A 26,738-nucleotide genomic window follows, 5' to 3' on the forward strand; every position below is an offset into this window, starting at 1 on the left:
TGTGAGAAGTATATTGTTGTTTTAACTATCGAGCTACGTTAGGACAGTCACAATAACTCTAAGCTAGTTGATTGAAAGTAGCCCAGTGGGAAATTAGGAAATAAAATTATAAGAATTATAAGAACATTGTTTAAACTATATTAGGAAATCAACTTTTGGGCATACTAAGGCCATTAATTGAACTATAACAACACACAATACTTGTAAAACATATTGATGTTCCACCCACCAAGCTAGTTTGATACAGTCACATGAACTTCAAAAAGCCAGTCGAGTGGTTTACTAAAATTACAAAAGTAAACTTTTGGGAACACTAAGAATATTAATTAAACTATAAAAATCAAACTATATGCAAAATATATTATTGCTTTAACCACTGGGATTAGTTAGGATATTGACAACCTTAAGCTAGCTCAACCTAGCGGTTGACTTGAACCATCCTACAATAGCACTATAATAAAATGCCATACATGTACAATATATTATTATTCTAACCACCTAATTGGTTTGTCCTTACAAGCCTAAACCAACTTGGATTGGTCGTTGACTTGAACTAGCTTGCAATAACATTAATTAACACTGTAGTAAAACTTAGTACATACAAATATATTGATATTCCGACTATCGAGATGGTTTATGACAATTACAAGTCTAAACCAACCCATAGATTGGTGGTTGACTGTAATTAAAAAAGCCTATGAGATAGTTTAGGACCATCACAAGATGAAACCAATCCATCTTCTTGGTTGAAATAAACCAACTTTTGCTTCAATAGGCAAAAGGTACGATCAACTCATTGAAGGACATTAAGGATCGCAGCTTGGTAAAGAGATGGATCGAGAACGTCATGCAAAATGGTCAATCAATCCAAGGAGAGAGCTACCAAAATTATAAAGGATTTGAGAGCGGAAAGTTTACTAGAAAAAAAAATCAGTATGGCTTTATTCACAAAGTTCGATGCAATAATGGGTTCCCTTTAGTCTCAGTTCGACGCAATAATGGGTTCCCTTCAATCTTAATACTTGATCTTCTCAAGCTTCCCCTTACAACTAGATGCACTCTCAGCTATTCAAAATGTCTTGACTATTTGATTTATCTCATGTGGATTTGTCTCAAATGGTCGATTGTGTGGAATTGGTTAAAATTTTAAAGTTTGATGATGTGTATTGGATGCATCTCTCCCACTAATCCAAGGTAGTTCTATGAATGTAATCCCATGGACCTGTTGCTTGTAGTCAGTCGTGGTTGAATTTTGAGGTATTATAGTGAATATAAGACTTGTGAATGTAAAATCATAAACATTTTGTAAACATTTTGAATATAAAATTATATAGTTGAAGAGTTTAAAATAGTACATGCAAAATCTATTGCTCTTCCAACTCCACCGGGGGCTTGTTTAGGACAATCACAAGCCTAAACCAACCCAACTCGATGTTGACTTGAACTAGCCTATAATAACACTAATTAACACTATAATAAAGCATAGTACATGCAAAATATATTGATGTTCTAACGACTAGGCTAGTTTAGGATCCTGGATAATCACAAGCCTAAACCAGCCTAGTCTGGTGCTTGACCTCAACTAGCTTGTAATAACACTAATAAACACTAAAATAAAACATACTATATGTGAAATATATTACTAATTTACTATTAACACTGTATTAGTAATTTTGGAAAAATCCCAATGTTTGGAAAACTGAAACGGGGAGAGAGAAACCTTGTAATCTCCCATTTTAGGATCCCTTTCTCATGTTCTTCTCATCTTTCTGGCCCATCTATCTTCACTCAACCATAAGGAATCTCTTGTTTCATTAATAGTGGATCTTTGTCTTTAATATTCTAGAGAATGTGTCCATTGTTTCATTAATTTTGGGAATCTCTTGTTTCATTAACAGTGGCTCCAAAACTAAGAGTTTGAAATTAAATTACTTTAAATTTGGTTTTTTTGTTGTAGAGAATGTATCCAATGTTTCATTAATTTTAGGAATTATGCATACATAAATTTTATTTTATTCAGAAAATATGTGAGTTGTTTCAATAATTTTGGGAATGAACTATTTGTTGTGTAAACTCTAAAATCTAAATTTGTTCCATTGCAACACTATGCAAGCCATCTATAGTATACCTTTATAAAACATATTGCATCTAAGTATGGTGATTAGAGATTTTGTTGAATTCTCAACGTATTATAGATGGTATAAAAATACACTATTTATTTGGAACAGTACCCTTAGTCTAAGCTTGTCATTCATCAAAATAGTGTTGGACTCAAGTGTTATACATTCAACCACATTACTCCATTGCAAATCATGTAAGATGACAATCTTGCACACGTTACCTACTTTGAATCTGCTTAATAGCCAAATATTAAAGACAACAACTGTTATAATTTAATGAACATTGAACTTTAGCTCAATCTAGACTCTTATCGATTAGTTCATTGACCCCTACTATAGGCTTGCTTCTACTTTCTGACATATAGTAGGCGGAATTTTGGTCTTCTTAGGTGTCTTCTCTCCTTTCGATGTCCAACTCCATACTATTGAGTCTGCTTGCTCCCAATGACTAGGATCCTTGTCGTTGCACATCCAAAACTTCTCCCAACGATTTGTATACACTTCTTCCTCGATTGCATTTTTCTTATGTGAACATTTTGCTTTTCACATTTTGCTGGTATCTTAGTTGCACCCAATTTGAACTTTATCGCACTATAAAGGCTACACTTTGAAAATGTGCTTGTACGAGAACTAAGACATGCCTAAAATTCATGTTTCAAATTCTATCATTTGGCACCTCCTTGTGTTTTCATGGTCAGATTGATCTCATGCAATATGTCCACTTATTTGTACATATTTGGAATGATGAGTTGGGTTTCTCTTTTCCCATCCATTATTGTTTGAGATTTATCAAGCATCCTTTCATCATTGTTATTCACAAAGTCATGTAATATAGCTCTTGCCATCTCCACATGATCCCATCCTTTTCTAATGATTCCTTTGTTTCCATGCATGGCCTTTGTGCATCCAGCATTATGTTGTTCCTTATACCTATAGTATGAAGTTTTAGAAATTTCGTGCAACTCATACCATGCCCTACAACACATTTCCCTCGCATCAAAGCTAAACAAGTGTCACACAACATCATTTGAATCAATCCGTACAGCATTAGTGAAGGTATTGAAGATATGGATTATTCAATTCTCCAAGTTCATGTTCCAAAGCTCCAATGTCATTTACAAAACCAAACCTTGATATACAATCTGGCAATACTTCAACTTGTAACCATCTATAAGTGCCACTTGTTGAAACATCTTCGTATGTGCACTTCTTCTTCAAAGTGCATTCAATTTCCTCCCTAGCTTGCGATTGACCATATGATATTTTCTTTTTGTGTAAAATAGTTCAACATTCAACCAACTTACCAATACTCCCATCTTGTGCTTTGGAATTACTAACAATCCATCCATGCATTCTTCATAGACCAAGGATTGTAACATTGAGCCATCCTTAAATGTGATCTAATCTATAGGCCATTCCTCTAGAGTTAGAATAGAAATTTTAACCATGTTATTGTTCAAATTCTCCAAGTGAGGTATATTATCTTTGACTATCACTCCTATATCATTTTCACCTAACTCTTGAAAGTTTACAACCTCATAAGGTTGTTCTAGAAACAATACCCTTGTTTTAGGTGTTTGTATCTTATCTTTTGCCCATAGCAAAACTTTTCTCTCTCTCCATCCCTCCCGTATGTATGTCCATCTAATCTACTAAATTGTATACTAATATTTACAATGCTACCTATATCATAAACCTTTAAATCTTTCATTTCCCACCTAATAGTGCACTGCATCACCAAGTTTGTATGTATTTATTGTCAAAAATGGAAGTTCAATGTCTGCATTAAAATAAACATCAACTGACACGGATGCACATGAAGACGCAATTTGCACACCCTGACATAGATTGCCTGTGTCATGGTTGAATATCGTACCACATGCAATAACATTGTCATCAATACTAAGTTCTACCATGTTATCATTGTTGAGCATATAGCCTATAAAATATTCATGTTTTCAAAATCATTCTCTTATATAATTCAACACTCTCTCTCTCTCTCTCTCTCTCTCTCTCTCTCTCTCTCTCTCTCTCTCTCTCTCAAGTGAGCTATTTGTCATGGATTTCCACCTTCTTGGAGTACAACCACTATTGTACCAACACACAAAGCCAGGGACCCTATGGAGGTGGGGAACTATCAAACCCTTATGATTGGCCACACTCTAGATAAGATATATGGATCGGCGGCTCTAGAGAGGGACCTCAGCAGTCATACAGAGGCTCGGGGGAAGCAGCGGGTACTAGGACAGGCAAGATTCCAGAGACAACACTCTACCCTAGATCACATCTTCACTTTGAGGGCTATCATTAAGGAGGCGAGGTCTACACACTAGAAAGTATACACATGTTTTGTAGACTTTTGACACTATCCCATGATCCCGCATGATCAGGAGGTTATAGGAGTTATAGATTCCAGAGACACTGATATGGCGGGTGATGAGCCCACATGAGTTAGTTAGAGGCCGAGTTCATGCCCCAGGTGGCCCTTTTCATCATCCACCAAGCTTAGTTTTAAAACCTAGCTTGACTCGAGCTTGGAAGACAAGCTCGGTGGTTTTAAAACCGAGCTTCATGGATGAAGAAAAGACAAGCTCGATTTTAAAATCAAGCTTATCTTCTGAAGTTCCGTTCTAAAACCGAGCTTGGCTTCTTATGAAAAAAGTTGAGCTTATCTTCTGAAGTTCCGTTCTAAAACCAAGCTTGGCTTCTTATGAAAAAGTTGAGCTTGTCTTCTCATCCTCCACGAAGCTCCATTCTAAAATTGATCTTGGCTGCTCATGAAAAAGTTGAGCTTGTCTTTTCCTCATTCATGAAGCTCAATTTTAAAATCAAGCTCCGTGGAGGATGCAAAGACATGAGCTTGTCTTCATATGCTCAGTTTTTTCATGTGAAGCCAAGCTTGATTTTAAAATTGATCTTTGTTGGGGTAAAGGGCAGTGTGCCCACCCACTTGTATAGTGCCCATGTATACTCATATATATATGAAAGAGGAATAAGCTGGAGTAGCTTTTGCTCCACCACTTTTGGTGTCTCCTATCCCTTTGTGTGTGCTCTCCTCTCCCACAACTGGTATCAGAGCCCATGGCGTTCGATCTACGAGGAGCTCGGTGAGAGGAGAACGGGCACTGCTTCGAGAGATCTACCGGGAGCTTTGGAGAGCTTGATTCTCTCATTCATGGAGAGATTTTGGGTAGACATCATCCAAATCTGTTTGCTCTACAATGCAGCTGCAAGAATCACTTTGGGTTATCTTCCAGCGCTCCAGTGCTCTAGCAACCTAGCGTTGGAAGGAGACCGCTGTCCGTTGGTCTTGACGTTGTCTCGTGGGAGCCTATCGTTGGCTGTTGATGCATCCTTTGCAGCAAGTGGCTGGCCGTTGTGTGCTTGTTGGAGGCATTGGTTATCATGGGCAGCTAGTAGATAGGCGTCAAGAGCAATTGTTGCTGCTATTCTGTGAGCCAAGAGTCGGTTGGTGAGCAACTTCTTTGGCGTAAGAGACCGTGAAGGAGCCCTGGAGAGCTGCATATGCAACTTGTGGTGGAGTTCGCACAGTCCTCCAATTGCGATTCCGTCGACACCAGTCTTCCTAAAAATTTGCAATTGTGCTACCTATAACCTCACATTGAGGTTTCCTCCCTGCAAATTTGGGTCTTATTTTGGCGCCATAGCCATTCTTGGCACTTGCAGGTTCCAGTCTTGGCATAGTTCTTTGCCATTGTCTCTAGCTCATCTGGGAGCTGTTGGGGATTGCATGTTTGATGCAGTTGTATGCCTGGGAGATAGCCGGTGTTGCATTTGAGGTCTTGGAGCTGAGCATTGGCTGATTTTGGTCTCTTTGCGGGACATTTTGCAGAAGTACGCCTTGTGGACATTGTGTGGGATATGTGCTTGTGCACTATGCAGCTTCTTTTGGTTGCAGTTGAGCTTTGTTAGCTCGTGTTTTCCCGTGCATTTGGGTCCTTGTACGGACATTCTCTGGTGCATCTTAGTCCTTGTGAACATTCCGTTACATTTAGTCAGTGGGTTGCATATCTTTTTTGCAGATACATCACTTTGGCAGTGGCAGTGACACATGCTTTGACAGTGGTACATGCCTGGTTGAGATGCCTTGACAGTTTGTTGGATGCATGGTTATTTGCCTATGTTGGATACATACGGTGGTATGGTGATGTATAGAGATCCTATCAAATGAGCATTGTTTCGAGCTGTTTTCAGGGCTGATTTGATACCGTATTCGGGACTGATTATATGGCATTGTGTTTGCCATTGGTCAGGACATTACAATTGCTGCTGTTGCTGTTTTTATGACAAAACAGTCATTTTCAGGACTGAATATCTCTTTTCTGGTGCGGAATTGCACTTTGTGCCGAACTGGAAAGTTGTAGCTCGCAGAACATACTACAACTTTGCTTTTGGAAGCAAATTGATCCGGTATAAGCTGCAGGAGTTACAGCCTCTGCAAAACCACAAAAAGTTGCAGTCTACTGTCTATTTGTGACCAATGTGCAGGAAGCTATTTTTCAGGTGAGAATATCTGAGAATCCACAAGGATTTGGCTCCTGAGATCAACTGACAAGTTGTAGATCTTTCTACCAGCTACAACTTTGCTGTTTACAGCTTTGGCATCCGGTCTTTCAATGAAAAGATATCGCTGTTCAAAAACAGGGACAGCATGTTATTTTGCCCAAAGTGGCTGTGAGGTATTGTTGTAGGAATTTCTCTTGCACAACAGTGAATTGGGAACTCACAGTAAAATACAGAAAGTGATTGGGATCTCACTTCAGTCCAAGGGCATTATTGGCATTTAGGCAAGTCACTTTGGCACATTTGGCAAGTGGTGAATGCTTGATTTTGTTGCCAAAGGATTGCACACTCGAGGTGATGCATCAGTAAATGCCATTTCGATGCATTATGGATTTGCATTGGTGGATGCCGCACTAATGTTTATGGATAGTTGAGCTGGGCTTCTATTGCCATTGGTTGAGCAGGCATTGCTCATTTGGTTCAGTGCATTTCTGACTTCAATTGCCAAGCATTGGCAGGTTACTGGGCTACATATATTCTTGTTTATGCCTCTTTATGGCTGAGTGCTTTTGAGCATTGGATCAGCCAGTTTATTTGGAGACCTGATTGGTCTGGACAACACTATATTTTTGGTCATTTGGGTTGCCTATTGCACTATACTGCTCTTTGGTTGTGAGCTATTGTGCCATAGATATGGCATCTACAGCTGGTAGTGCCCTCTTTGATATTGAGAGGTTGGATGGATCAAACTTTCAGTATTGGAAAGAGCAGATTTTTGATGTGTTAGTGCAGAAGAGGCAACATAAGCCCATTCAATGCAAAGGTGTCAAGCCTAATAGCATTAAACAGAGTGATTGGGATGACATGGATGAGCAAGCATGCTCTATCATTCAGGCATCACTCTCGAAGTCAGTCTACTTGCAGATACAGGATGGTGTACAGGGTGTAGACTACCATGCATATGAGTTTTATACTCGTATATGCCGGATGTATGACCATGATAGTGTTATGTTACAGCATGATGGGCTGAAATGTCCTGATGGGCTGAAATACAGCCTTGATATGCACTCCAAAGGTCAATCAATTGGTAGAAACAAATCATGTTCAAGGGGGAATTCCAAGAGCAAGTCTAGCTCTCGGACTTGTGTTAAATGTTTCTATTGTGGAAAGTATGGCCACATGAAAAAGTATTGCTGGAAATGGCTGAGAAAATACAAGAAGAAGAGCAAGGTTAAGAATGACAGGAAGAAGGAGAAGAAGCATGTTGAGCTTCAAGGCGTGAATGCCAGGGTTTCCACTGATAGTAGCAGTGATAAAGGCATTCTTTTGTCTATGTCTGACACCTCCTTCTTGGCCACTGATGTACCCATTCTCAGTGATTGGATGTTAGATCCATGTGCTTCATGTCATATGACCCCTCATAGGTCATGGTTCAGTGCATATCAGGAATGCATTGTGGAGAGTGGTTTGATGGGCATTGATCATTCTATGGATGTCTATGGTTATGGGGATATCCACCTTGTTATGCCCAGTGGCTCTATCCTTGTTCTACAAAGGGTTAGACATATACCAGGACTTGCTACGAGCAAGATCAGTACTGGACAGTTGGTTGAGGCAGGTTATCATGTCTCTTTGGGTGATCATGCATGGAAGATTGCTAAAGGCAATCTGGTTATGGCTAGGGGATCACGGGTTGGATTCTCTTATGCATTGCATGTATCAAGTGTCCAAGATAAGATGCTTATGATTAGTAAGCAGCCATCAGCTAGTTTATGGTATGCCAGACTTGGACATATGTCTACTGCAGGTATGGAAGCCCTTACAACATTGAGATACATTCCTGTCATGGATGTCTCTCAAATTTTATGTCATGATTGTGATGATGGTCAGCAGTCAGGATCCTCCTTTGTGAGGAAGACAGTCAGTGAGAGGTATGTTGAGCCATTACAGTTGGTTCATGTTGGTTCATAGTGCAGTTTGTGGGCCTATGCCTACCATTTCACTGGGTGGCGCCTCTTACTTTGTGACATTTATTGATGCTGCTACAAAGTACATATGGGTATATCCGATTCGGCAGAAGCATGATGTATATGATACATTTCAGCGCTTCTTGGGTAATGCTGAAAATCAGTCAGGAAAGAAGCTATTGAGCTTGATGGTTGATGGTGATGCAGAGTTTACCTCTTCTAGATTTCAGCATCTATGTGATACACTTGGTATCAGGAGGGTGTTGACCACTCCTCATCTTTCTACTCACGATGCCTTAGCAGAAGGCATAAATCGGATTCTATTGGACAGGATTGGTAGCATGCTACGGTATGCAGGTCTTACCGAATGCTATTGGGCTAAGGCATGTAAGACAGCTGCATACTTGCTTAACAGGTCACCCAGGAGATCTCTGAATGGTAGAGTGCCATTTGACTTCTTGACAGGCAGGGCACCATGTTATGAGCATTTACGTGTGTTTCTCTGTGAGGCTTATGCTCATGGTTCCCGATCGAGGAGGTGTATCTTCCTTGAATACAGTGAGTCCAGTAGGGACTACAACTTATGGGATTCTTCAACTAGAGAGTTGATACACAGCCATAATGTCTATTTCAGAGAGGATGCTATGTTTAGACAGCCCAGGACTGTGGATAGCAGGAAAGTGGTGTTCCAGGAGGGTGTAAGTGCACTGATACCTCCGAATTCTTTGCACGGGCAGCCCATATCCCTTGGAGTGGGAGGCTTTTCCCATGGTGAGCAGATTATAAAGTTGGGACAGCCACGATTACTTCCTGATTTTGGTCAGAGTCTCGAGTATTCCACAGGTTTATACTCCTATGGAGATTGTTGATGCATCTTCTATGGACAGTTACAATTTACTCCTAGGATGCGGAGTGCCTCTTGCAGATGAGGATGAGGCTATGCATGGTGAGGAGGATACCTTGGCTAATGATGCCCGGTATGATCCATTGGCTAGTTATGCCAGGACAGATGTGATTTATGCAGTTATTGACTCGGGTCATATTGCACACGGGCAAGAATCATTGATATGTTTGCTTCGTAAGTGCCTTCATGGCCAAAAGCAATCCCCTCCAGCTTGGCTTCATAGGTTTGATACCGTTATGAGAGCTCAGGATGTGATGCGCAGTGAGACAGGTTATGGTCTCAGTATTCAGGAGATTGCTATCCTTCTGAGGTTACTTGCCATATGGTTCCTTATGGACAGGGATGCTTTCCAGTGGGAGCTACATGATCTTGATGATGTTTGTCAGATACTTGGTTATTTCAGTATGGACAGGGGGAAGTTACTGAGTACTCCATTGCCTGTATTGGCTCCATACTTGAAACACAGCAGGTTTGATGATCATAGATCAGTTGAGCAGCAAGTTATGGTTGATATGGTAGCCATAGTACTTCATGCATCCATGACTGTGTTGAGACTTGGTTCTCACATGTTTGCCATTGGGGCTACACTTCCGGTTCTTGCTTCCGTTGCAGTGGGAGTTAGTAGCATGATTATGGTAGATTTTGGCAGTAGGGAAGCGGTTGTGGACATCAGGTCCTTATGCTTCCAGGAGCAACATGCAGGTGATGCAGGTTGGGTAGACCAGCAGAGGTCTATTGTAGGGCATGTGCTTATATGGTCACAGGTGGTACAGAGACATTTTCTTTACACAGTGACAGTTCAGGTGCTATGGACTTAGCACAGGAGCACGTGGTGGTGAGAGTTAGTGAGATCTGGCATGAGATCTTGGTTGACAGGCATCTATAGCTCGTCATTTTCTATCCTGCAAACCTGACGTCTGCTAGCAGCTTATCCTCTATGCACTTTCCACATTGTAAAGTACCGATGGGCATAGGAGAGAGAGTGGTGCAAAGGGAGATTGAGAGGGACACGAGGAGTAAGCAAGGAGGGCTAGCTCTAATATGCATCATTGTGAGAGGAAAGATAAAGGAGGAAATGAGAACTAAACAAGAGAGGAAAAGTGATTGCGACCGCATGAGGGAGGGAAGGGAAGAGGGGAGAGGAGGGGAGAGAAGGGAAGGGAGGGGAGAAGAAGAGAAGGGGGGATGGAAATGCCGGAGGTAATAGAAAAGGGGGGGAAGAGGAGAGGGACAATAGAGGAAAGGGAAGGGAGGGGAGGGGAATGGAAGGAGGGAGAGAAGGAAAGTGAGGGAAGGGGAGGGAAGAGGAGAGGGGAGGAAAGGGGAGGGGAGTGGAGGAAAGGAAAAGTAAAGGGGTAAGGGAAGGCAGAAGTAATTCTCTTTTTCTTCTCCTAAATCTCCATCACTCGTCCTATTTTCTCTCTTCTCGCGGTTTTAGATAGGTTTCAACCAATAAACCTATATATTCACTCACCCCTCCCATAACTCAATCATTCCATCACTATTTCGATACACTACAAAAGAAATAAGCTCAACAAGAGAGGGGTGTGAAGAAATATTGAGAGGATCGCAAAGAGGATAAGGATTCGCGGTTGCACGATTCTCTTTATTAAAAAAAACAAATCTACGCGACTACACCTGCAAGAAGTAAGGAAAGGGAGGAAAGGAGGGTTTTCTTTTGTTTTTAAAAGAAATATAAATGGGCTTCCATTATAAGCCACGTTTTTTATTTAGTAAATAAATAAAATATAAATTAAATTAAATTTAAAAATCGTGTGACCAGTGGCACAAATTATGTATAAAAATTTGCAAGTTTCCTTCATAGCCTAGTTTTCCCTTATTAATTAAAATCGTAGTGTCTCAAAATTACGCTTTCATTTGAGAAGGATTTTGAAGTTCTGCCTAAAAACAAAGAAAAGTCTAAAAGTAATGAAATAGGTGTTGTCTATAACATCTCATTGAGGATCAGTCTCCAAAGCATTATCTTAAGATTACAGAATCAACAAATATGTCGATAGTCGTCTCTGCCCCACCCCCCCCCCCACCAAAAAAAAAAGCTAGGGGTAGCCTCCATCCTTAGTGTGTGCTATTTCCACCAAAAATACTATTGATACAATCAATATATTTACATAGATTTAATGAAGCCAATAAAATGTTGGAATTGTAAACAAGCTTGAGTACAAGATGCCAAGAGGTGGGTGGGGCTAGAGGTGAGTTGGGCTATGCCATCTAAACGCTTCTACCACATTAGTGGCTGCTTCATTCCCTTGGGGGGCAATCTTCAAGTATCATCAAGCCTCTCCACCTCTACCACCACCTCTACCACTTTCCACATCACCAACTGGTCCATTCTCTTGGGGGTCAGCACTTGGATGTCGACGAGGAAAACAAGGGAACCCAACCAGCTTGAAATTGGTCCCAATTTGAAGATAGTTGTATGGTGCCATACCTTCAGTACATGCAGTGATATTAACAAGATAATCTGCTTTTTGAATTAAAAATGCAATCTACATGGAATAATCTGATCCTCATTTGCAAATAAAACGCAAATCAATTGCCAATAAAATGTGGATCAGAATAAAAGATAGGTAGCCATGCTTTGGAAAAGATGGATAACATTCAACTCACTGGTGTCAAGAAATAGTGAGGGGAAAAATTGATGATAGCACAAAACTGCCATTGTTAGACCTGCAAATGACATCTACAAAAGTCAGCCCTATCAAGAATGTGGCCCATTCATGGTAACCATAAAACTGCCATTTGTGAAACCTGCACTTGGCATGTAGTACAGTTTATCCATCAAGATTCTAGCTGTAACTTGTGTCTACATTTGTAACCTAAAAATCTTCATCAAACAGGCACATAGTCCACATTCTAATGAGATGAAATCACAAGTTACAACTATATTTATAAACGGACAAACCGAATATATAAAAGCAAGCTACAAAATGAGAGGACAGTGCCTCAGGTGAAGTACAGCCACTATGGCAAGCAAATAAATCTTAGTACAGAAAAAAGTAAGTGTTAATAAACAACAGTAAGTATCATAAGCTCAATTCCCCATGGACTAAAAAATAGCAGATGCTGTTGCATGAAAACTAAATAATGAACTGCAGGGAGGAAAATTCATTCATTTCTTGATGGATAATGTACCACTAGTATCTCCTCAAACATGACACCCAGTAAATGTTAGAATCTTGGCCCCTGGTGCTTGAGCTCATATATCCATGCAGCATCCCTATGCGGTACAGCGTGCAACTATCCCTACATGAAAGAACAAATGCCCTCAGACATCACACAATGATGGTGGCTACTTAGAATTCAGACCTGTCATCCAAAACTACAGTGCCAGCTTTGAGATACACCCGTTGCATATCAGTCATACCAGAACAGCTGTAAAATATTCTCAAATGCCATGTTGCCTCATCCTCTAGTAATCTTCATCATTTGATAAAATAACCGATACAGATCAATCTATGCATTACTGATTGTGTCCATCCCAGGAAAAGCTATGTGTCCCATACCACGCAGCCCCATCTGCACACAGACGTCGTTAGGGAGACACAAGCCTGAACAACCTCTCAACCTAGCTGGGTTTTCTCGAGAGCCCCCACTCAGGAGAATGACCCAGTGAGCAATTGCTCTCACTTATATAGATATAGGGTGTCCAGGTGTCTGAAGCCTAAGAGTCCTTTATTGTACCAAAGGTACCACATGTCCTAACTATCCCATGGTTAGGACACATGACCATAGGCTAACCTGGCCTCCATAACACTAGCCACGTTATGCCCATGCGTGGACATATGATTACCACCCTTTCAATATAGCATTGAGGCCCCTTCTGTTCTGCTCACTTACCATGAGGTTAACCAGATTATCCAAGAGGAGCTCAACTTCTACAGGGATCCCTGCTTATGGTTATCAGAGGAGGGCTTCATCAACCCGCCACGCTATACATAGATCCACTCCCCCATTCTTTAATCATATCAATCGGATAGTTTTGTGTCTCATCACACTGACTATACATTGAAAGTGGGCAGATTGAGGGCATACCTAGGTCACATCTGCACTCTTTGTGATCCGCAGGAGATTGAATTGGGGGATCACTTTGCTTTCAGATGCCCTGTGTACTACAAGATTCGAGGCCGTTACCATTGTCTCTTCAAGGATGGGTTCAGACCCCTCTCCGGTCTTCTATCTTACCCGGACTAGAGATGCTTAGCAACTTTAATTCATGAGGCCGTCTGACACAGAGACCATATGTGCAAGGCACATAGACGAGATCAAGGTGCACAGCTAGATTCCACTCAGAGCATGATCACTGAGTTTTTCCAGCCAGATAGCATGGACGAGCATGCCTCTGGCAGACGGTGGAGCCGGAGCGAGAGAGACGATAGACTAGCCAATGGGCCGATGCACAAATCAGGCTCAGGAATCTTCCCTCCATGTTCACCAAACCAGAGACACAGCTGACGTGTGTGACAGTGGCACTTGTCCAACGTAGGCAACAGCTAGGAGTCCACAATGGACCACACACAGATCGTCACTAGCACTCTATCATAGAGGACCATCATAGTGATGCCACATCGGAGCTTCCATCCTCTCCATGGGATGAGACAATTTACTAGTGCTTCTATGTTTATGTTGCAAACATTTTACTCTAAACCAGAGAGGCTGCTAGCTCATGGGACAAGCAGCCCGCATAGACTGCATCGAGGGCATGGTCAAAGTATATGTGAACATGAATGCGAGGAGGAGGATTGGGGCCTATGTCTGGTGTAGCCGCCGAGATGACAAATGCTAGGTAGAAATGGTCAACACACCAGTGGGGAGGGGAGGGACTGCAAAATCATGTATTACTGCACTTTGCTTGCAAGTGCTCTCGCTTCACACAGGTCTTTTCTAATGAGTAGATCATTCTGTTGCACGTGCTTCAATTCTAAGCTATGGCTCAATAATAGCTTCAATCTGCCAGCAAGTTTTTGTTGCAGGTATTCTCTACAATTGGTTGCAGAGGATTCTCTCGTTCACTGAGGCAGACAAAGTTTCCTCTCAAGGGGTTTCAATACCTATGCTCAGCAGTGTCTTCTCTTCTGCTAGAAGACTGCCCAAAGGTGGGATTCACAGGCCTAGCAGGATGGCTCTGATACCATGAAAGAAAACAAGAAACGGAAGGCCTGTGAGTCTGTAGTCCCCTCCACACACAGGTAGGAATAGATGCACACATAAATTGCTGCAAACTGAAATGCTAACACTACCTAGAATGAAAGTTTACAACTAAAAATGCAGCAACTAAACTGCAAATGCGCAATGATCCCAAGAAGGTGTGAAGAGGGTGAAGCTTCCCACTGGCTTCTCACAGAAGCCAGACCTTCATCCCCATCCTATGTGGCACACTGACAAAATGTACCCAATCAAAATGCACCAAACACATGCACTAAAAGCAATACTTGCATCTGATTGGCTGCCCTAGAGTGAGTGAGATGGTGAGTGCATTTAGCATGGAGTTTGAGGAAGGAAACACCCATCAGGCTGAGGTAATCAGGTAGAGGTAAGCACAGAGGTAATCAGGCCCCCTACAGCATAGTTTGCCGGTGAGATTTGTGTGGCACGTGGCAAGGCCACACTAGACATACCAATAGAATGGTGCCGTGTGCCAACCATCCCCTTCATCCACAATGGATGCATGTGGGGCCTGGTCACATCATGTGCCCCTTAAAAATCTCTAACCCCTGTCCATGACCTAACATCATGGATGTTCTATTCTAGGCTACCACTCTTTTTTACCTTTTATTAATCCTAACCTAAAATTACACCAAGGGTACTTTAGCAACTAAGTCCACAGCTCGTCACTTTTTCCAACACCTGAGAGATAAAACCTATGATGGAGCGTTGCTAGTAGCCAACTTGAGTTGCCCACCTCGTGGCAGCTCACCGCTAGACAAGTGCCACTATCGCCCTTGTTTGTTCCCCATGCAAGTGAACATCTCCAAGCGGATTTGTTGTGTTGGAGCTTGATATAGCTGCTCCAAGTAGAGGTCTCCTCATAGCAAGTGGAGATAGCTCCAGAGGACCTTTGGTTGCAAGTCCCTACGGTGGTTTCTTGAAAGAGAATGGATGATTGGAGGCAAGATTCACCAATGCAAATATACATGAGGCCTTATAGATCTTGACAGGACAAAGAATCCCTAGAGAGGATGGACTCCCCCTTACTTCAAGAAATTCAAGGATCTAGTCTCCACCTCTCCTATCCTGCACCATTTGCAACTGTAATGGTACCTTATGGTCGGAACCAGGGAATTTCTTGAAATCTTATACAGGTCGTGACATAGTCTTCTAAACAGAGACACATCAAAGTCCAGAACATCCTCTACCAGTAGTCAACAGTTCTATACTTGGGAGGCGGCTTACAAAGATGAGATGAGGGACACTGGAGGAATAGAAGGGTCCGGTGGAGTAGCAGTTCTCTATAGGTCTTCTCTTTGGGGGCCATCTCAATAGAGAAGAGAGACTCAGACTCACACTATAGATTTCTCAGGATCTGGATTCAACACACGGATTTGTTCATAGCAGTATGCTACTTTCCCCACGAGACCTCAGACTTTGCCTGAGATGTCCAAGAGGAGACTGAGACATCACCATATACAGCTCTTTATTAGGACATCGTTGATTTCTCGAGTCGTGGGGAAGTTCTCTTGGTTGGGGACTTTAACGCGAGGATAGGGGCATGTTTGGTATCACTCCTCGTTTGAGATGATTCTATTATGTTACCAGATATTGCCCTAGAGGATGTGGGTTTGTTGCGCATCTTAGCTGATAGGCAAGCCCATATCACATCTTATGGGCAGGCATTGTTAGATCTTGACAGGATGCATGATCTCATTTATTTATAAGGGTCTTAACAGATGGTCATCCTTGGGTGATTTTACTTGCTTCCCTCATGAAGGGGGCTTCGGCGTCGTCGATTACATCATGGGATCCCCTGCCTTTGCCTCCCGTATCACTGACTTTTCTGTCGCACCACTACCTCCTAAGGTTGACCACACTTATCTCTTCTTCCGTATCTCCATATCTCGCCTCACAGTACCCTTCACTCCCCTGATCATCATAGCACTTATCAATACATTTCGACCGTAGTCTCTCACCTAGGTACTCAGCACACCTTTATACGCTCCTCATATATTGACTTCATACCCCTACTAGAGGATCGTGCTGCCCTGATCACCCGCTCACTCCATGAGGTTGCACTTCATGGCTTTCCTCACACTACACGCTCTACTCACCCACCACCACTTGGGACCGTCCCTTGCAACAATTGGTACGATGATGAGTTTAAGGCTTTGCGCCGCCAACTCACTCCCGACCAAACCTGACACGATATACAAGTATCATCGATTGGTTCGCAAGAAGAATTTATCCACTGAAACGAGGAGGAGTTGTTGAACACTTTGTTTAATAACAAGTCCAAAGACTTTTAGCAGAGATTTCTAGAGAGATGGTCCCCTTCACCTCTCATATACTAAGGTTTTGTATTATTATGCATGCACATTATATGACATCCCAAATCAGCCCACTCCTGACCTTTCACACATACCTCGTCCTACTTCCTGTACACTCTTCACTAAGGGGGGTGTTAATGGACAATGTGATGAAGCTTCAGAACAGCCGAACGAAAGATCATGAGGGTCTATGCACTGAATTAATTGCATATGGGATTAACATCCTTGCCTTGATCTTAGCAAAGCTCTTTAATGAAGCTGTTTGCCTTGGCTTCCCACACACTTGGACTCTTAATACTATCTCACCTATCCACAAGGCAGGGGATCCCATGAACCCGAGGAACTACGGGACCATTATGATTGGGCATGTCATGTCCAAGATTTATGCATCAGTGCTTGATTCTAAGGTCAATCGATTTGCGGACATGCACGGGCTAAGAGCATATGGACAAGCCGGGTTCCGACATGATCATGGGACCATGGATCACATTCTCACGCTCAGATGTATTATTGAGGAGGTGAGGGCACGAAGATAGAGGGTTTATTGCCTTGCAGGGCAATTCTCTCAGAGCTGAAAGCATGCATTTGTTCAAAGTCTTTGCCCTCCCCTTGGCTTTGCAAGAGCCTCGTCGATCTTTTTTTCGGAGTTTGAAGGGCATTCATTCGGTTGCTGATGTTATTTAGGATGATGGATCTCCTCTCTCTTTTTCTTTAGCTGCTGCAAAATTTGGACTTGGGATGCATCATCGTCCTCTATGGCATACTATTACTTCTATGCTTTAGCCTCTTCATCCGATTCCTCCGTTGTGTTTACAGGATCGTCTTAAGGACTGGATAATTTCTTCGGCACAGTCTTCATGCCGTCCTCTGAAGTTCTCGCACATTACTGTCTCTTCGCTTTATAAAAGATTGCTTCCTCCACCATATGTCTCTCACCGGGCCAATCATCTTTGGCATCTTGATCGTTTTGCACAGTGGTGGCGGAAGAGACTAAGACAGATTTGACATTCCAAAATTCCTCTCCGACAACAGATTTTCTTGTGGAGAACTTTAATGGGTGTTCTTCCTCATGGATATTTATTCCTAGAGCCCGCCTCATCAGGCATTTGCAGGACTTGGGTTATGGTCAGGAGATTAGCTGGCCTGCTATGGCATTTACGGGAGTCTTAGGCAGAGTTCGGACACGAGATGGATGGTGAGAATCTGAGTCAAACAAGGATGTCCTTTGTCACCCACCTTGTTTGGCCTCTACATCGATAAGCTTGAGGTAGTCATATAGACACTATAAGGAGCTGGATGCTCTCTCACTAGCACTCTGATTCAGATATTGCTTTATGCATATGATGTGGTACTCCTATCATCCTCAAAAGAGGGGCTCCAGAGGCACTTAGATCCACTACAGTCTTTCTGTGCGTCGCATGATCTGAAGATCAACCTTGGTAAAACCAAGGTCATGTTCTTCAATACATCTCAGGTCACAATGCATCGAGAGCGGCTTACTTTTGATGGGTCACTGGTCGAGATTGTTTCATCATATACCTACCTGGGTGTATCTTTTGCGGACCTATTTTCACCATGAGACCGGCGATGCAGGCTCGGTTGAGCAAAGGATATGCCTCAATGGCCAGATTGGAGAGGCAATGCTTCCATTCACATTTTCAAGACCCTCGGACCAAATGTCTACTCTTTGACTCCTTCGTTTGACCAGCAAGGATGTATGGCAGCCTTTGTTGGGGGCTGAACCTGTCAGATACTAAATGGGCTCGTATGGAGCGACTACACGTTCTTATGCTATCACAGATGATTCGCAGTAGGCCATCAGTTCCTTACCAGATCATTCAGACTGAGTTTGGATCTTCGCCATTGCAACTCGATGCAACATTTCAAGTCATTACCTACTTATATCAAGTTAGGGCATACGAAGATCACATCTCTAGACGCGGCAGATTACCGTGGCTAGCATTGTCCTCCTCCATGGCGCTATAAGAGGTAGGTGACCAAAGATGCTGGTTTGCGCACACAGTGAGATGGTTTGAGCGATTGGGGTTACATAAGGTCATACGTGAGGATCTTCTACAGCTACACACATCTGGACTGAATGAGCTTCCAGTGAAGCTCAGCTTCTACAGAGATCATTGCCTACATATCTCGGATAGGGGTTTATTAACCAACCAGGGTATACACGGATTCATTTACCCCATTCATTGAGATCTCCATTGGGCAGTTTCGGGTCTCCTCACATAGACTCCACATTGAGAGTGGTCTGGCAAAGGGTCTGCCCAGGGAGAGAGGCATATGCACTTTGTGCGGCCTACAAAAGGTTAAGATGGAGGAACATTTCATCTTTAGATGCCCAGTTTACTATGAGATCAAAGGACGATTTTATTGTCTATTCAGAGATAGCTCCAGGTTGTTATCTCGATTTCTCTCTTTCCCAGATCTAAGGAGCTTGGCCGCGTTCATTCATGAGGCAGTTAGGCATCGTGAGCGCCTACTTGAATCTCGGGGACAAGAGGAATGTACCCTGGTGGACTCTTTTCAGAGCATGATCACGGAGTTCTTCCAGCCGAACCACATAGACTCACCCCCTATAGGTCCTAGGCATGATCGGAACTCAGAGCCAGTGACACGGCAGCACACGGAAAGGGTTGAGAATCACATATTACACTTGAGGACATTCCCTCCATGTTCAGAGTGGGAGCGTGACCAATAGGGGTGATTGTCGCCCTTGTTAGACGTAGAGCCGTGACTAGGAGACAGTGTAGGATTGCATCCATAGGGAGCCAGCAGCACTCTATATCTAATTTCATGCTATCGCTCCCTCACTCTTGACGAGGGAGGGACGAGCACATTTCACTTTGTATTATGATGACAATCGCTATGATGATGATGTTGATGCTGTAGATGACTACTATTTTGATATGACTATGTAGGATATAGTTTTTTGCTTTTGTATGGGTGTCGATGCTTGATTAGTAGCTCCACCATTCTAGCTGGCTTGTATCATGTTTCTCATAGTCTCATAGACTCATCGGTCTTCCGAAGACTTTAATAAACTTTCTTTCTCTGCACAAGGCTTTTCAGGAGGTTTTTTATTCCAGTCTGTGCCTCATCTTTTTTGGCATTGCTCCCACACCCGTGATTTCTTGGGTCTCCTGACATGATGTCACAGCCTCTCATTATCCCCTTCTTGGATTTCAGGGAGTATGATAGAGTGGACTGGGCGTTCTTGGAGAGCACTAGCAGACTTGTCTTCTCAGCATGTTATCTGAGGCATCATGCAGGCATCTCGAGCCAACTCTCAGATCACATTGTGACAGAGGAGTAGAGTTTCTCACCTAGGGAAAGGCCCTTGATTTTAGGTGGATTCCCTGGGGCCAGAAAGCAGGTGGGGATTGATATTTCAATTTCAGCCAAGCAACAACTGGCGCCAGACCTGGAGAGTGTCTAGTATAAGCTTTTTTATTGAAGCTCAACCAAGCTCTTGCATGCAAGTAGAGCTTTGACACTAATCCAAGTCTTGTTGGCAACCATCCAGTAAGTTGTATCTTACTATATTTTCACTAGTATGTAACTGCTTATAGGAAGCCATGGCACGGACTTGAGTAGCTTAGTAAATTCTCATCTTTCCCCATGCTGAGGGGGACCAAGCATCATTAATTTACAATGTAGCACATAGCCGCACTGGAAAGTTTATTATTCGGGGCCTCATTTTAGGCTTTAAGCTCTAGAAACTTCTGCTACAATATGAACTCCTTGGGAAGACTTGGCAAACCTCCCATCCATGGGTCTTTCCTTACTGAGGAGAGTTTGCCAATGAACCAAGGACTTGATGAGGAGCTAGATACACCTTCAAACAAATCAGTCCCAGTCCGGCCCACAATGCAGAGGAAAAATAGTAGCAGCTGTTGATTTGGCATACCAGGGTCCAGGAATTGGAGGGAGATAAGTTGGCTGCCAGCAAATACATTCAGCTACGTCCTCCATGTCCTGGCACATGACCCCATAGTTGCCTGCTTTTGAGCAGGGGACACTCAGCCTCAGCAAAACAGGCTGTCACATCAGTTATGGGACATATCAGCAGCTTCTGTAGCACTCCACATCAGCATATAGGTGGCAAGGACACTATATATATACAGCTGGAGCTGCCTCAAGAGTCAAGACCACATTGCAGCTTGCTAATTCTCTCAAAATACCAGCAATTATGCCATAGCCACCCCACCAGAATTAGCCCCACCATTTATGGCATTGAACCATGACATACACAGGTTCTCAAAGCAAGGAGCTATTCTGCTACTGGGTGACATTAATGCCAGGATGATGGGCATAAAAGCAGAGATACTCGTCTTTCAGGAGGGTTCCATCATGCTACCGCAAATAGACATTGGGATCACAGAGTTTAGTGTCACATTCAGTCGACAAAAACGGGCGGCAACCAGATGCCCACGAGCTTGCCATAGACAGAGGGTCACAAACTCCCAGCAAGAAATCACAGACATCCGCCAACGACAGAGAGGTGCCACTCAGTCTGGCCACTCTATATTCCATGACCTTGATTTACATAGGGAGATGCATCCACAGGCCAATCATATATATACATGTCTCATGAGGGAAAAAGCTCAGCCCACACAAGTTACACTACGCCACACATCAGCATTACACAATGTTGTTTTTCCTGTAGTGAGCTGGAGAAACACTTCGGCTCTCCCTCTGGTATTTCATGCATCACACTTGATTTTGTCTCACAGGCCATTTTGGTCTTCTAAATACATTAATAGGTATACTTTTCTTCTTTGTTGCTCTCCTCTTCTATTGCCTTACTCTCTTCTCCAAATCTGCCCATTCACTCTTGTTCACATATCACTTCTAAAGGTATGTGGAGCTTCATAAAAACATGGAGACATGCACACATGCACACATGGATATACAAATGAATAGTAAGGCAAACAGTAAGAATGCAAATGGCAAGATGATGAGCTTATCACCCAGTCCCAAATTTCCAAGGAGACCTATTGCAATCAAACCCATAGATATCTTGGGAAAATAACCCTCACAAATGATGCCTTTTTAGGGTTGTTGTGAAGCTACATATTATGCTGTTTGTGATATCTAACTGTAAGGCACCCCCCTTGTAAAATCTGAATCAGCCTGTTCTTTCGCACTGGAAGTGAGGCATGCAGTAATATCACAGTGGAGGGTTTCATTGATCCACCAGGGTACACTCAAATCTTTTTACCCCGCTCACTGAGAATCTCTCTTGGGCAATTTCGCGTCTCCTCACATAGACTTCGTATCGAGAGCGGCAGAATAGAGCGACTATCCAAGGAGAGGTCCATATGCACTTTGTGTGACATGCAGGAGGTTGAGACAGAGGAGCAATTCATCTTCAGATGTCCTCTTTACTATGAGATCCATGGGCGTTTCTACGGCCTCTTCAGAGATAGCTATGGGGTTTTGGCTCGACTCATCTCCTACATATACCAGCAATGTTTGGCAGGTTTTGTTCATGAGGCACTCAGACTCCGCAAGAGGATACTCCGAGCACAGCGACGGGAGGAGACTTCTTCCTTGGCTGATCCCTCTCAGAGTTCTATCACGGAGTTTTTCCAGCCAGATCACATGGACACCCACGGGACGAGGCCTCAACATGATCGTGACCTGGAGCCTGTGACCCAACAGCTCAGACAGAGGGTTGATACACAGATCACACTTGGGGACATCCCCAACATGTTTAGAGTCGGGTCTCGCCCGATGGGGGTCATAGTAGCCCTGGTTAGACGTAGAGCTATGACCAGGAGACATGCCAGGGCTGCACCTTTAAGTGGACGACAACATTCTATTACCGATTTCATGCCCCCATTGCCACATCCACCCTCCTTGATGTCTTGATGGTGATGATGAGATAGTTGACTACCGACATGACATGACTATGTTGTATCTAGGATTTCGTACTGACATTCTGCATATTTTGCATTTGCATCAGTGTGGATGCTCGTTTAGTAGCTCCACAACCACAGCTCGTTTGTACCAGGTTTTTCACAGTCTCATAGACCCATCGGTCTTCCGAAGACTTTAATAAACTTTCTTTCTTTCTTTCTACAATGAAGCAACATTGAACTCTAGAAGAAATACAAAAATGATGTGAATACCAGTAGAATGGGATATCATATTATAACCTCAAGAGATCCGCACCTAACAAAGCACCTGCAAATACATCTTGCCAATGATGCCAGTAGTCATCAACTCGTGAAAGGCCTACTAATAAGGCCCCTAAAAGTGGAGTAAACATGATGACGAGCTTTGCAGTATGGCCTCGTCCGTCAAAAAGTTGCATTTTTCCTGCTAAATACAGGGATAAAAAGCCCAAACCAGCAAATGACCCTGCAATGAAACCACAGAATTAAATATCATCCACCACGAACCCAAAAGATGGTAATATAAGATCCATCCACTGCACAGATCCCAATGATGTGACATGTTGAGCGAAGCCTGACCTAAATGTCAACAAAATAATGAGGAAATTACATAGAACACAAGATACATGATGCGTCAAACATACAACCATTAGCAGCATGGGCTCAACCTGGAAATTTTTAAAAAGAGGCAGAAAAGACAATAGAAAGTACATGAAGTGTGCCCACTCGGGAAACTTTTGTGACCTTCTTTTATCACTTTTGAATCACCATGACAGATAACTTTGAAAGTTGTATTATTATACACCTGCAATGCAACTACAAAAGTCATAAACACATACAAGCAATTATATACCAACGTTTCAAAAATATACATGCATTCAACTTGATTTTGAAAATCCTCAAAATGAAAAACAGTAGTATTTTAAAAGTTGGGCATCCAATCAATGTAAATCAGTGTATGTATGAAGGAAAAATGTGCCTACTTACAGCAATGCCATCCGGAAAGCAGCGCCAGAAAAAGTCTGGTCTTGGACGACCAACTGCATCTTTAATAGCATCTGTAAGGACTGCTGTGCTTAAGACTGCAAAAAATAGTCCTGGAAAACAATATTTGGGCAACATGAATGATGCATACATGTGTACAAGACCCCTCTCCCCTCCCCCCCACCATCCCGCCCCCCAGGGCAAGAGAGGAAGGAAGGAAGGAAGGGGACATGTAATATCTATGTACATGCATGTGCATGAGTGCAAGTGTGTGTTACACACGCACATGTGGTGAGATACTTTTACCCCCTTTTATCAAAGATGATCTATACATGCGTGTCTGTGTGTGGATGTGCGCATACTTGTGTGATGCATGGGTGTGCATGGTGAGAAATTTTTACCAAGGATTGCATGGTGTAGATCTGTGATGTCCTTTTTATAGAGAAAATACCCAACTATAAATACAAGTGGGATGATTAGGGCAATGACCTGCAAACGGTAGTAAACACAAAGAGATTATAGAACAGTAATACACTCTCTTATAATCAGCAGGCTAAGAGCATGAAATTAAGTCCTTGATACATGCTAAGGCTTATTTCTGTAGCAACTCAGAAGCAGCTACAGAGTGAAACAAAGTTACCACAGGAGTCAAAAGAAGTGGGATGAAATGGCATAAGAAGAAGAGACTATAACAGCATCCTTCCCAGATGAAGGGAAAAGCTTTTAGGCATGTTGATGCTGATAAAGGCAGTGACTCACACAGACATACCATACTAATGAAAGGATGCCTCATCAACTTTCTTAAAAGAAAAATCGGACGGCCCCCTTTAAAAAGGAGATTCGACTTAGATTAACACATAGTGGTACCATGAAGCTGCTACTTTGGTGACTCCTGTCTTCATAAAGAATTATAATCGCAAGGATTACTCTACAATGCAATTATACTTTTGATATATTGCATGGCAAGGTTTTCTTGAGTCTATTGATTCTTTTCTACTTAAAATTTGACCATGTATGACACCTAAAATAAAACAGCATCTCCATTAAGACACGTGATCCGGAACAGGCACACTGACCAAACAGCAATTTATTCAGAACATTCACATGAATTTCCATCCTTTTACCCCTGCATATCAAATTTGTGGGAAAGATTGCCTGCGAGTTAGATTTGGAAGTACTGAGCTTCCTCATGCCTTGAAAAACTAGTCCTCAGACTAAGCCAAACAAGCAGAAAATCATTATAAGAAGGCAATACATTGCAAGGATGCCTCTGCATATCAGGAGAAGCAGCGATTAATTGTTGATATGTGAAGGTTTTTGCCAATAATACATTTGTGCCTTTGTGTGCCTAGCTCTATGTTAGTTTGGTATCTGTGGTAATCTCCGAAATTGGTCCCCCTGGAAGGTGAGAAAGGCACATTTCACATCGCCTTAAGAAATATGGCTGCAGCTTCCATTTGGAATCATGTTATGTCTTTTGTGCCTCTTAGCAGATAGATGATTCACTTGCAATGAGGTAACCTTGGCCTTTGCACAAGCCATAACTGCCCTCTTATAGTATAAGTTGGCATACTTGAAGACACTCCTTTGGGTTATTGCTGGTTCATAACAAACGTCCAAAACAAGCCCCATCTTCTTCAAAACAGGCTCCTACTTTGAAATGGATACTTTCATCTATTAGTCCTCTCCTGCTGCAAACTTGCAACTGTGTTGTTTGGATTAATTATCTGTTTTTTATATTGACAAAATTAGAAGCATGCATCTCTAGAATCAATACCCGCCCTTGTCTCATAAGATGCCCTGTCCCACCTAGCTCAAATAAATGGCTGTAATATTTCACTGCTTGTTTCATTTTTGCTAGAGCTAACAGCTGCTTTCGGCATGTCAGAACTAGAACATGAATTGCTAACAGCAGAACACCAGAATTGTTTGTCCCTTAAAAGTTCCTCAACATCGCTCCACCCTGTCAGCTGCTCTTTTTGCTCATTGTACACTTGGCACTATGCAGCTCACCACTTTCTTGCAGCTGTAGGTCAGTCAGTTCATTTTGTGTGAACGTCTCACAGTAAGATGCTATTTCAGTCTTCAGGTAATGAGCCCTTTTGATTAATGTTGTCCTTACGATGGAATTTATAGAAGGGGAAGGTGCCAACAAATATGTTTAGCCTATAGGAAGTTATCCTGATTACCTGTCTTAATTGTTTCAAGCATTTCTGCCCATACCAGATGTGTTTTCACATGTTTCGACAGGTTGAATCCTCTTCTTGCTGTCCATAAGCATGACTCTTTGTTCGAGTGCACCAAAACTTAAACCAAACTCTTCTATAGTGAAGCTGAGGCTATACATGTCCAAGATGCCGATCATAGTGGTTATATAGACATCTACACCAACACGATGTCCATCCCAAGATGAAACATATCTGTGACTACTATAGAAAGTTTTCTTTGTGTGGACAATAAAGAATAATATGAAAAATTTCAACAATTGTGTGTAGGATCTTTCCAAGGGACAAAGTAGAATGTCACTGGAAGTCACTGCTGGTATCTACTCCGATGTGTCAGTGCCACAGGGAGGTTTGACCATGACCCTTTTGAGAGGTCAAAGTAGAAAGTCACTGGAAGTCACTGCTGGTATCTACTCCGATGTGTCAGTGCCACAGGGAGGTTTGACCATGACCCTTTTGAGAGGTCAAAGGTGGCTTCTCTCCTCAGCTTGCGCTATGTATGTGGATTCATTGTTGTACAGTTAAAGAAAGCTATAAGCAAAGGATATGATTCGAGGTATTGGCTAAGCTTCACAATGGGACTCTTTTCTATCACTGATC

The 26,738-nt window shown here is 42.5% G+C and overlaps 1 protein-coding gene across 5 annotated transcripts in view; it reads right to left on the reverse strand.

Moving 5' to 3' along the window:
- Positions 1-11,461: 11,461 nt before the first annotated feature.
- The window catches only part of LOC147905223 (lipid phosphate phosphatase 2-like), a 74,886-nt gene continuing 59,609 nt past the window's right edge, over positions 11,462-26,738 (reverse strand). For 2 of the 5 annotated variants that reach the window (XM_087379095.1, XM_087379127.1), the window contains 6 exons: positions 24,315-24,402; positions 23,917-24,026; positions 23,641-23,734; positions 23,207-23,395; positions 12,144-12,203; positions 11,462-11,964 (listed from right to left, as the gene is read on the reverse strand). In XM_087379095.1, the coding sequence (XP_087235221.1) occupies positions 11,807-11,964; positions 12,144-12,203; positions 23,207-23,395; positions 23,641-23,734; positions 23,917-24,026; positions 24,315-24,402 (699 nt within the window). In that variant the 3' untranslated portion in view covers positions 11,462-11,806. Of the gene's footprint in view, positions 11,965-12,143; positions 12,204-23,190; positions 23,396-23,640; positions 23,735-23,916; positions 24,027-24,314; positions 24,403-26,738 lie in introns of all 5 variants that reach the window. The other 3 variants (XM_087379102.1, XM_087379110.1, XM_087379118.1) reach the window with 3 other exon arrangements.

This window comes from Dipteris shenzhenensis, chromosome 1 (genome assembly GCF_047967505.1).
Source record: "Dipteris shenzhenensis isolate YYH24624 ecotype China chromosome 1, Dip_SZ_1.0, whole genome shotgun sequence".
Classification (NCBI taxonomy): Eukaryota; Viridiplantae; Streptophyta; class Polypodiopsida; order Gleicheniales; family Dipteridaceae; genus Dipteris; species Dipteris shenzhenensis.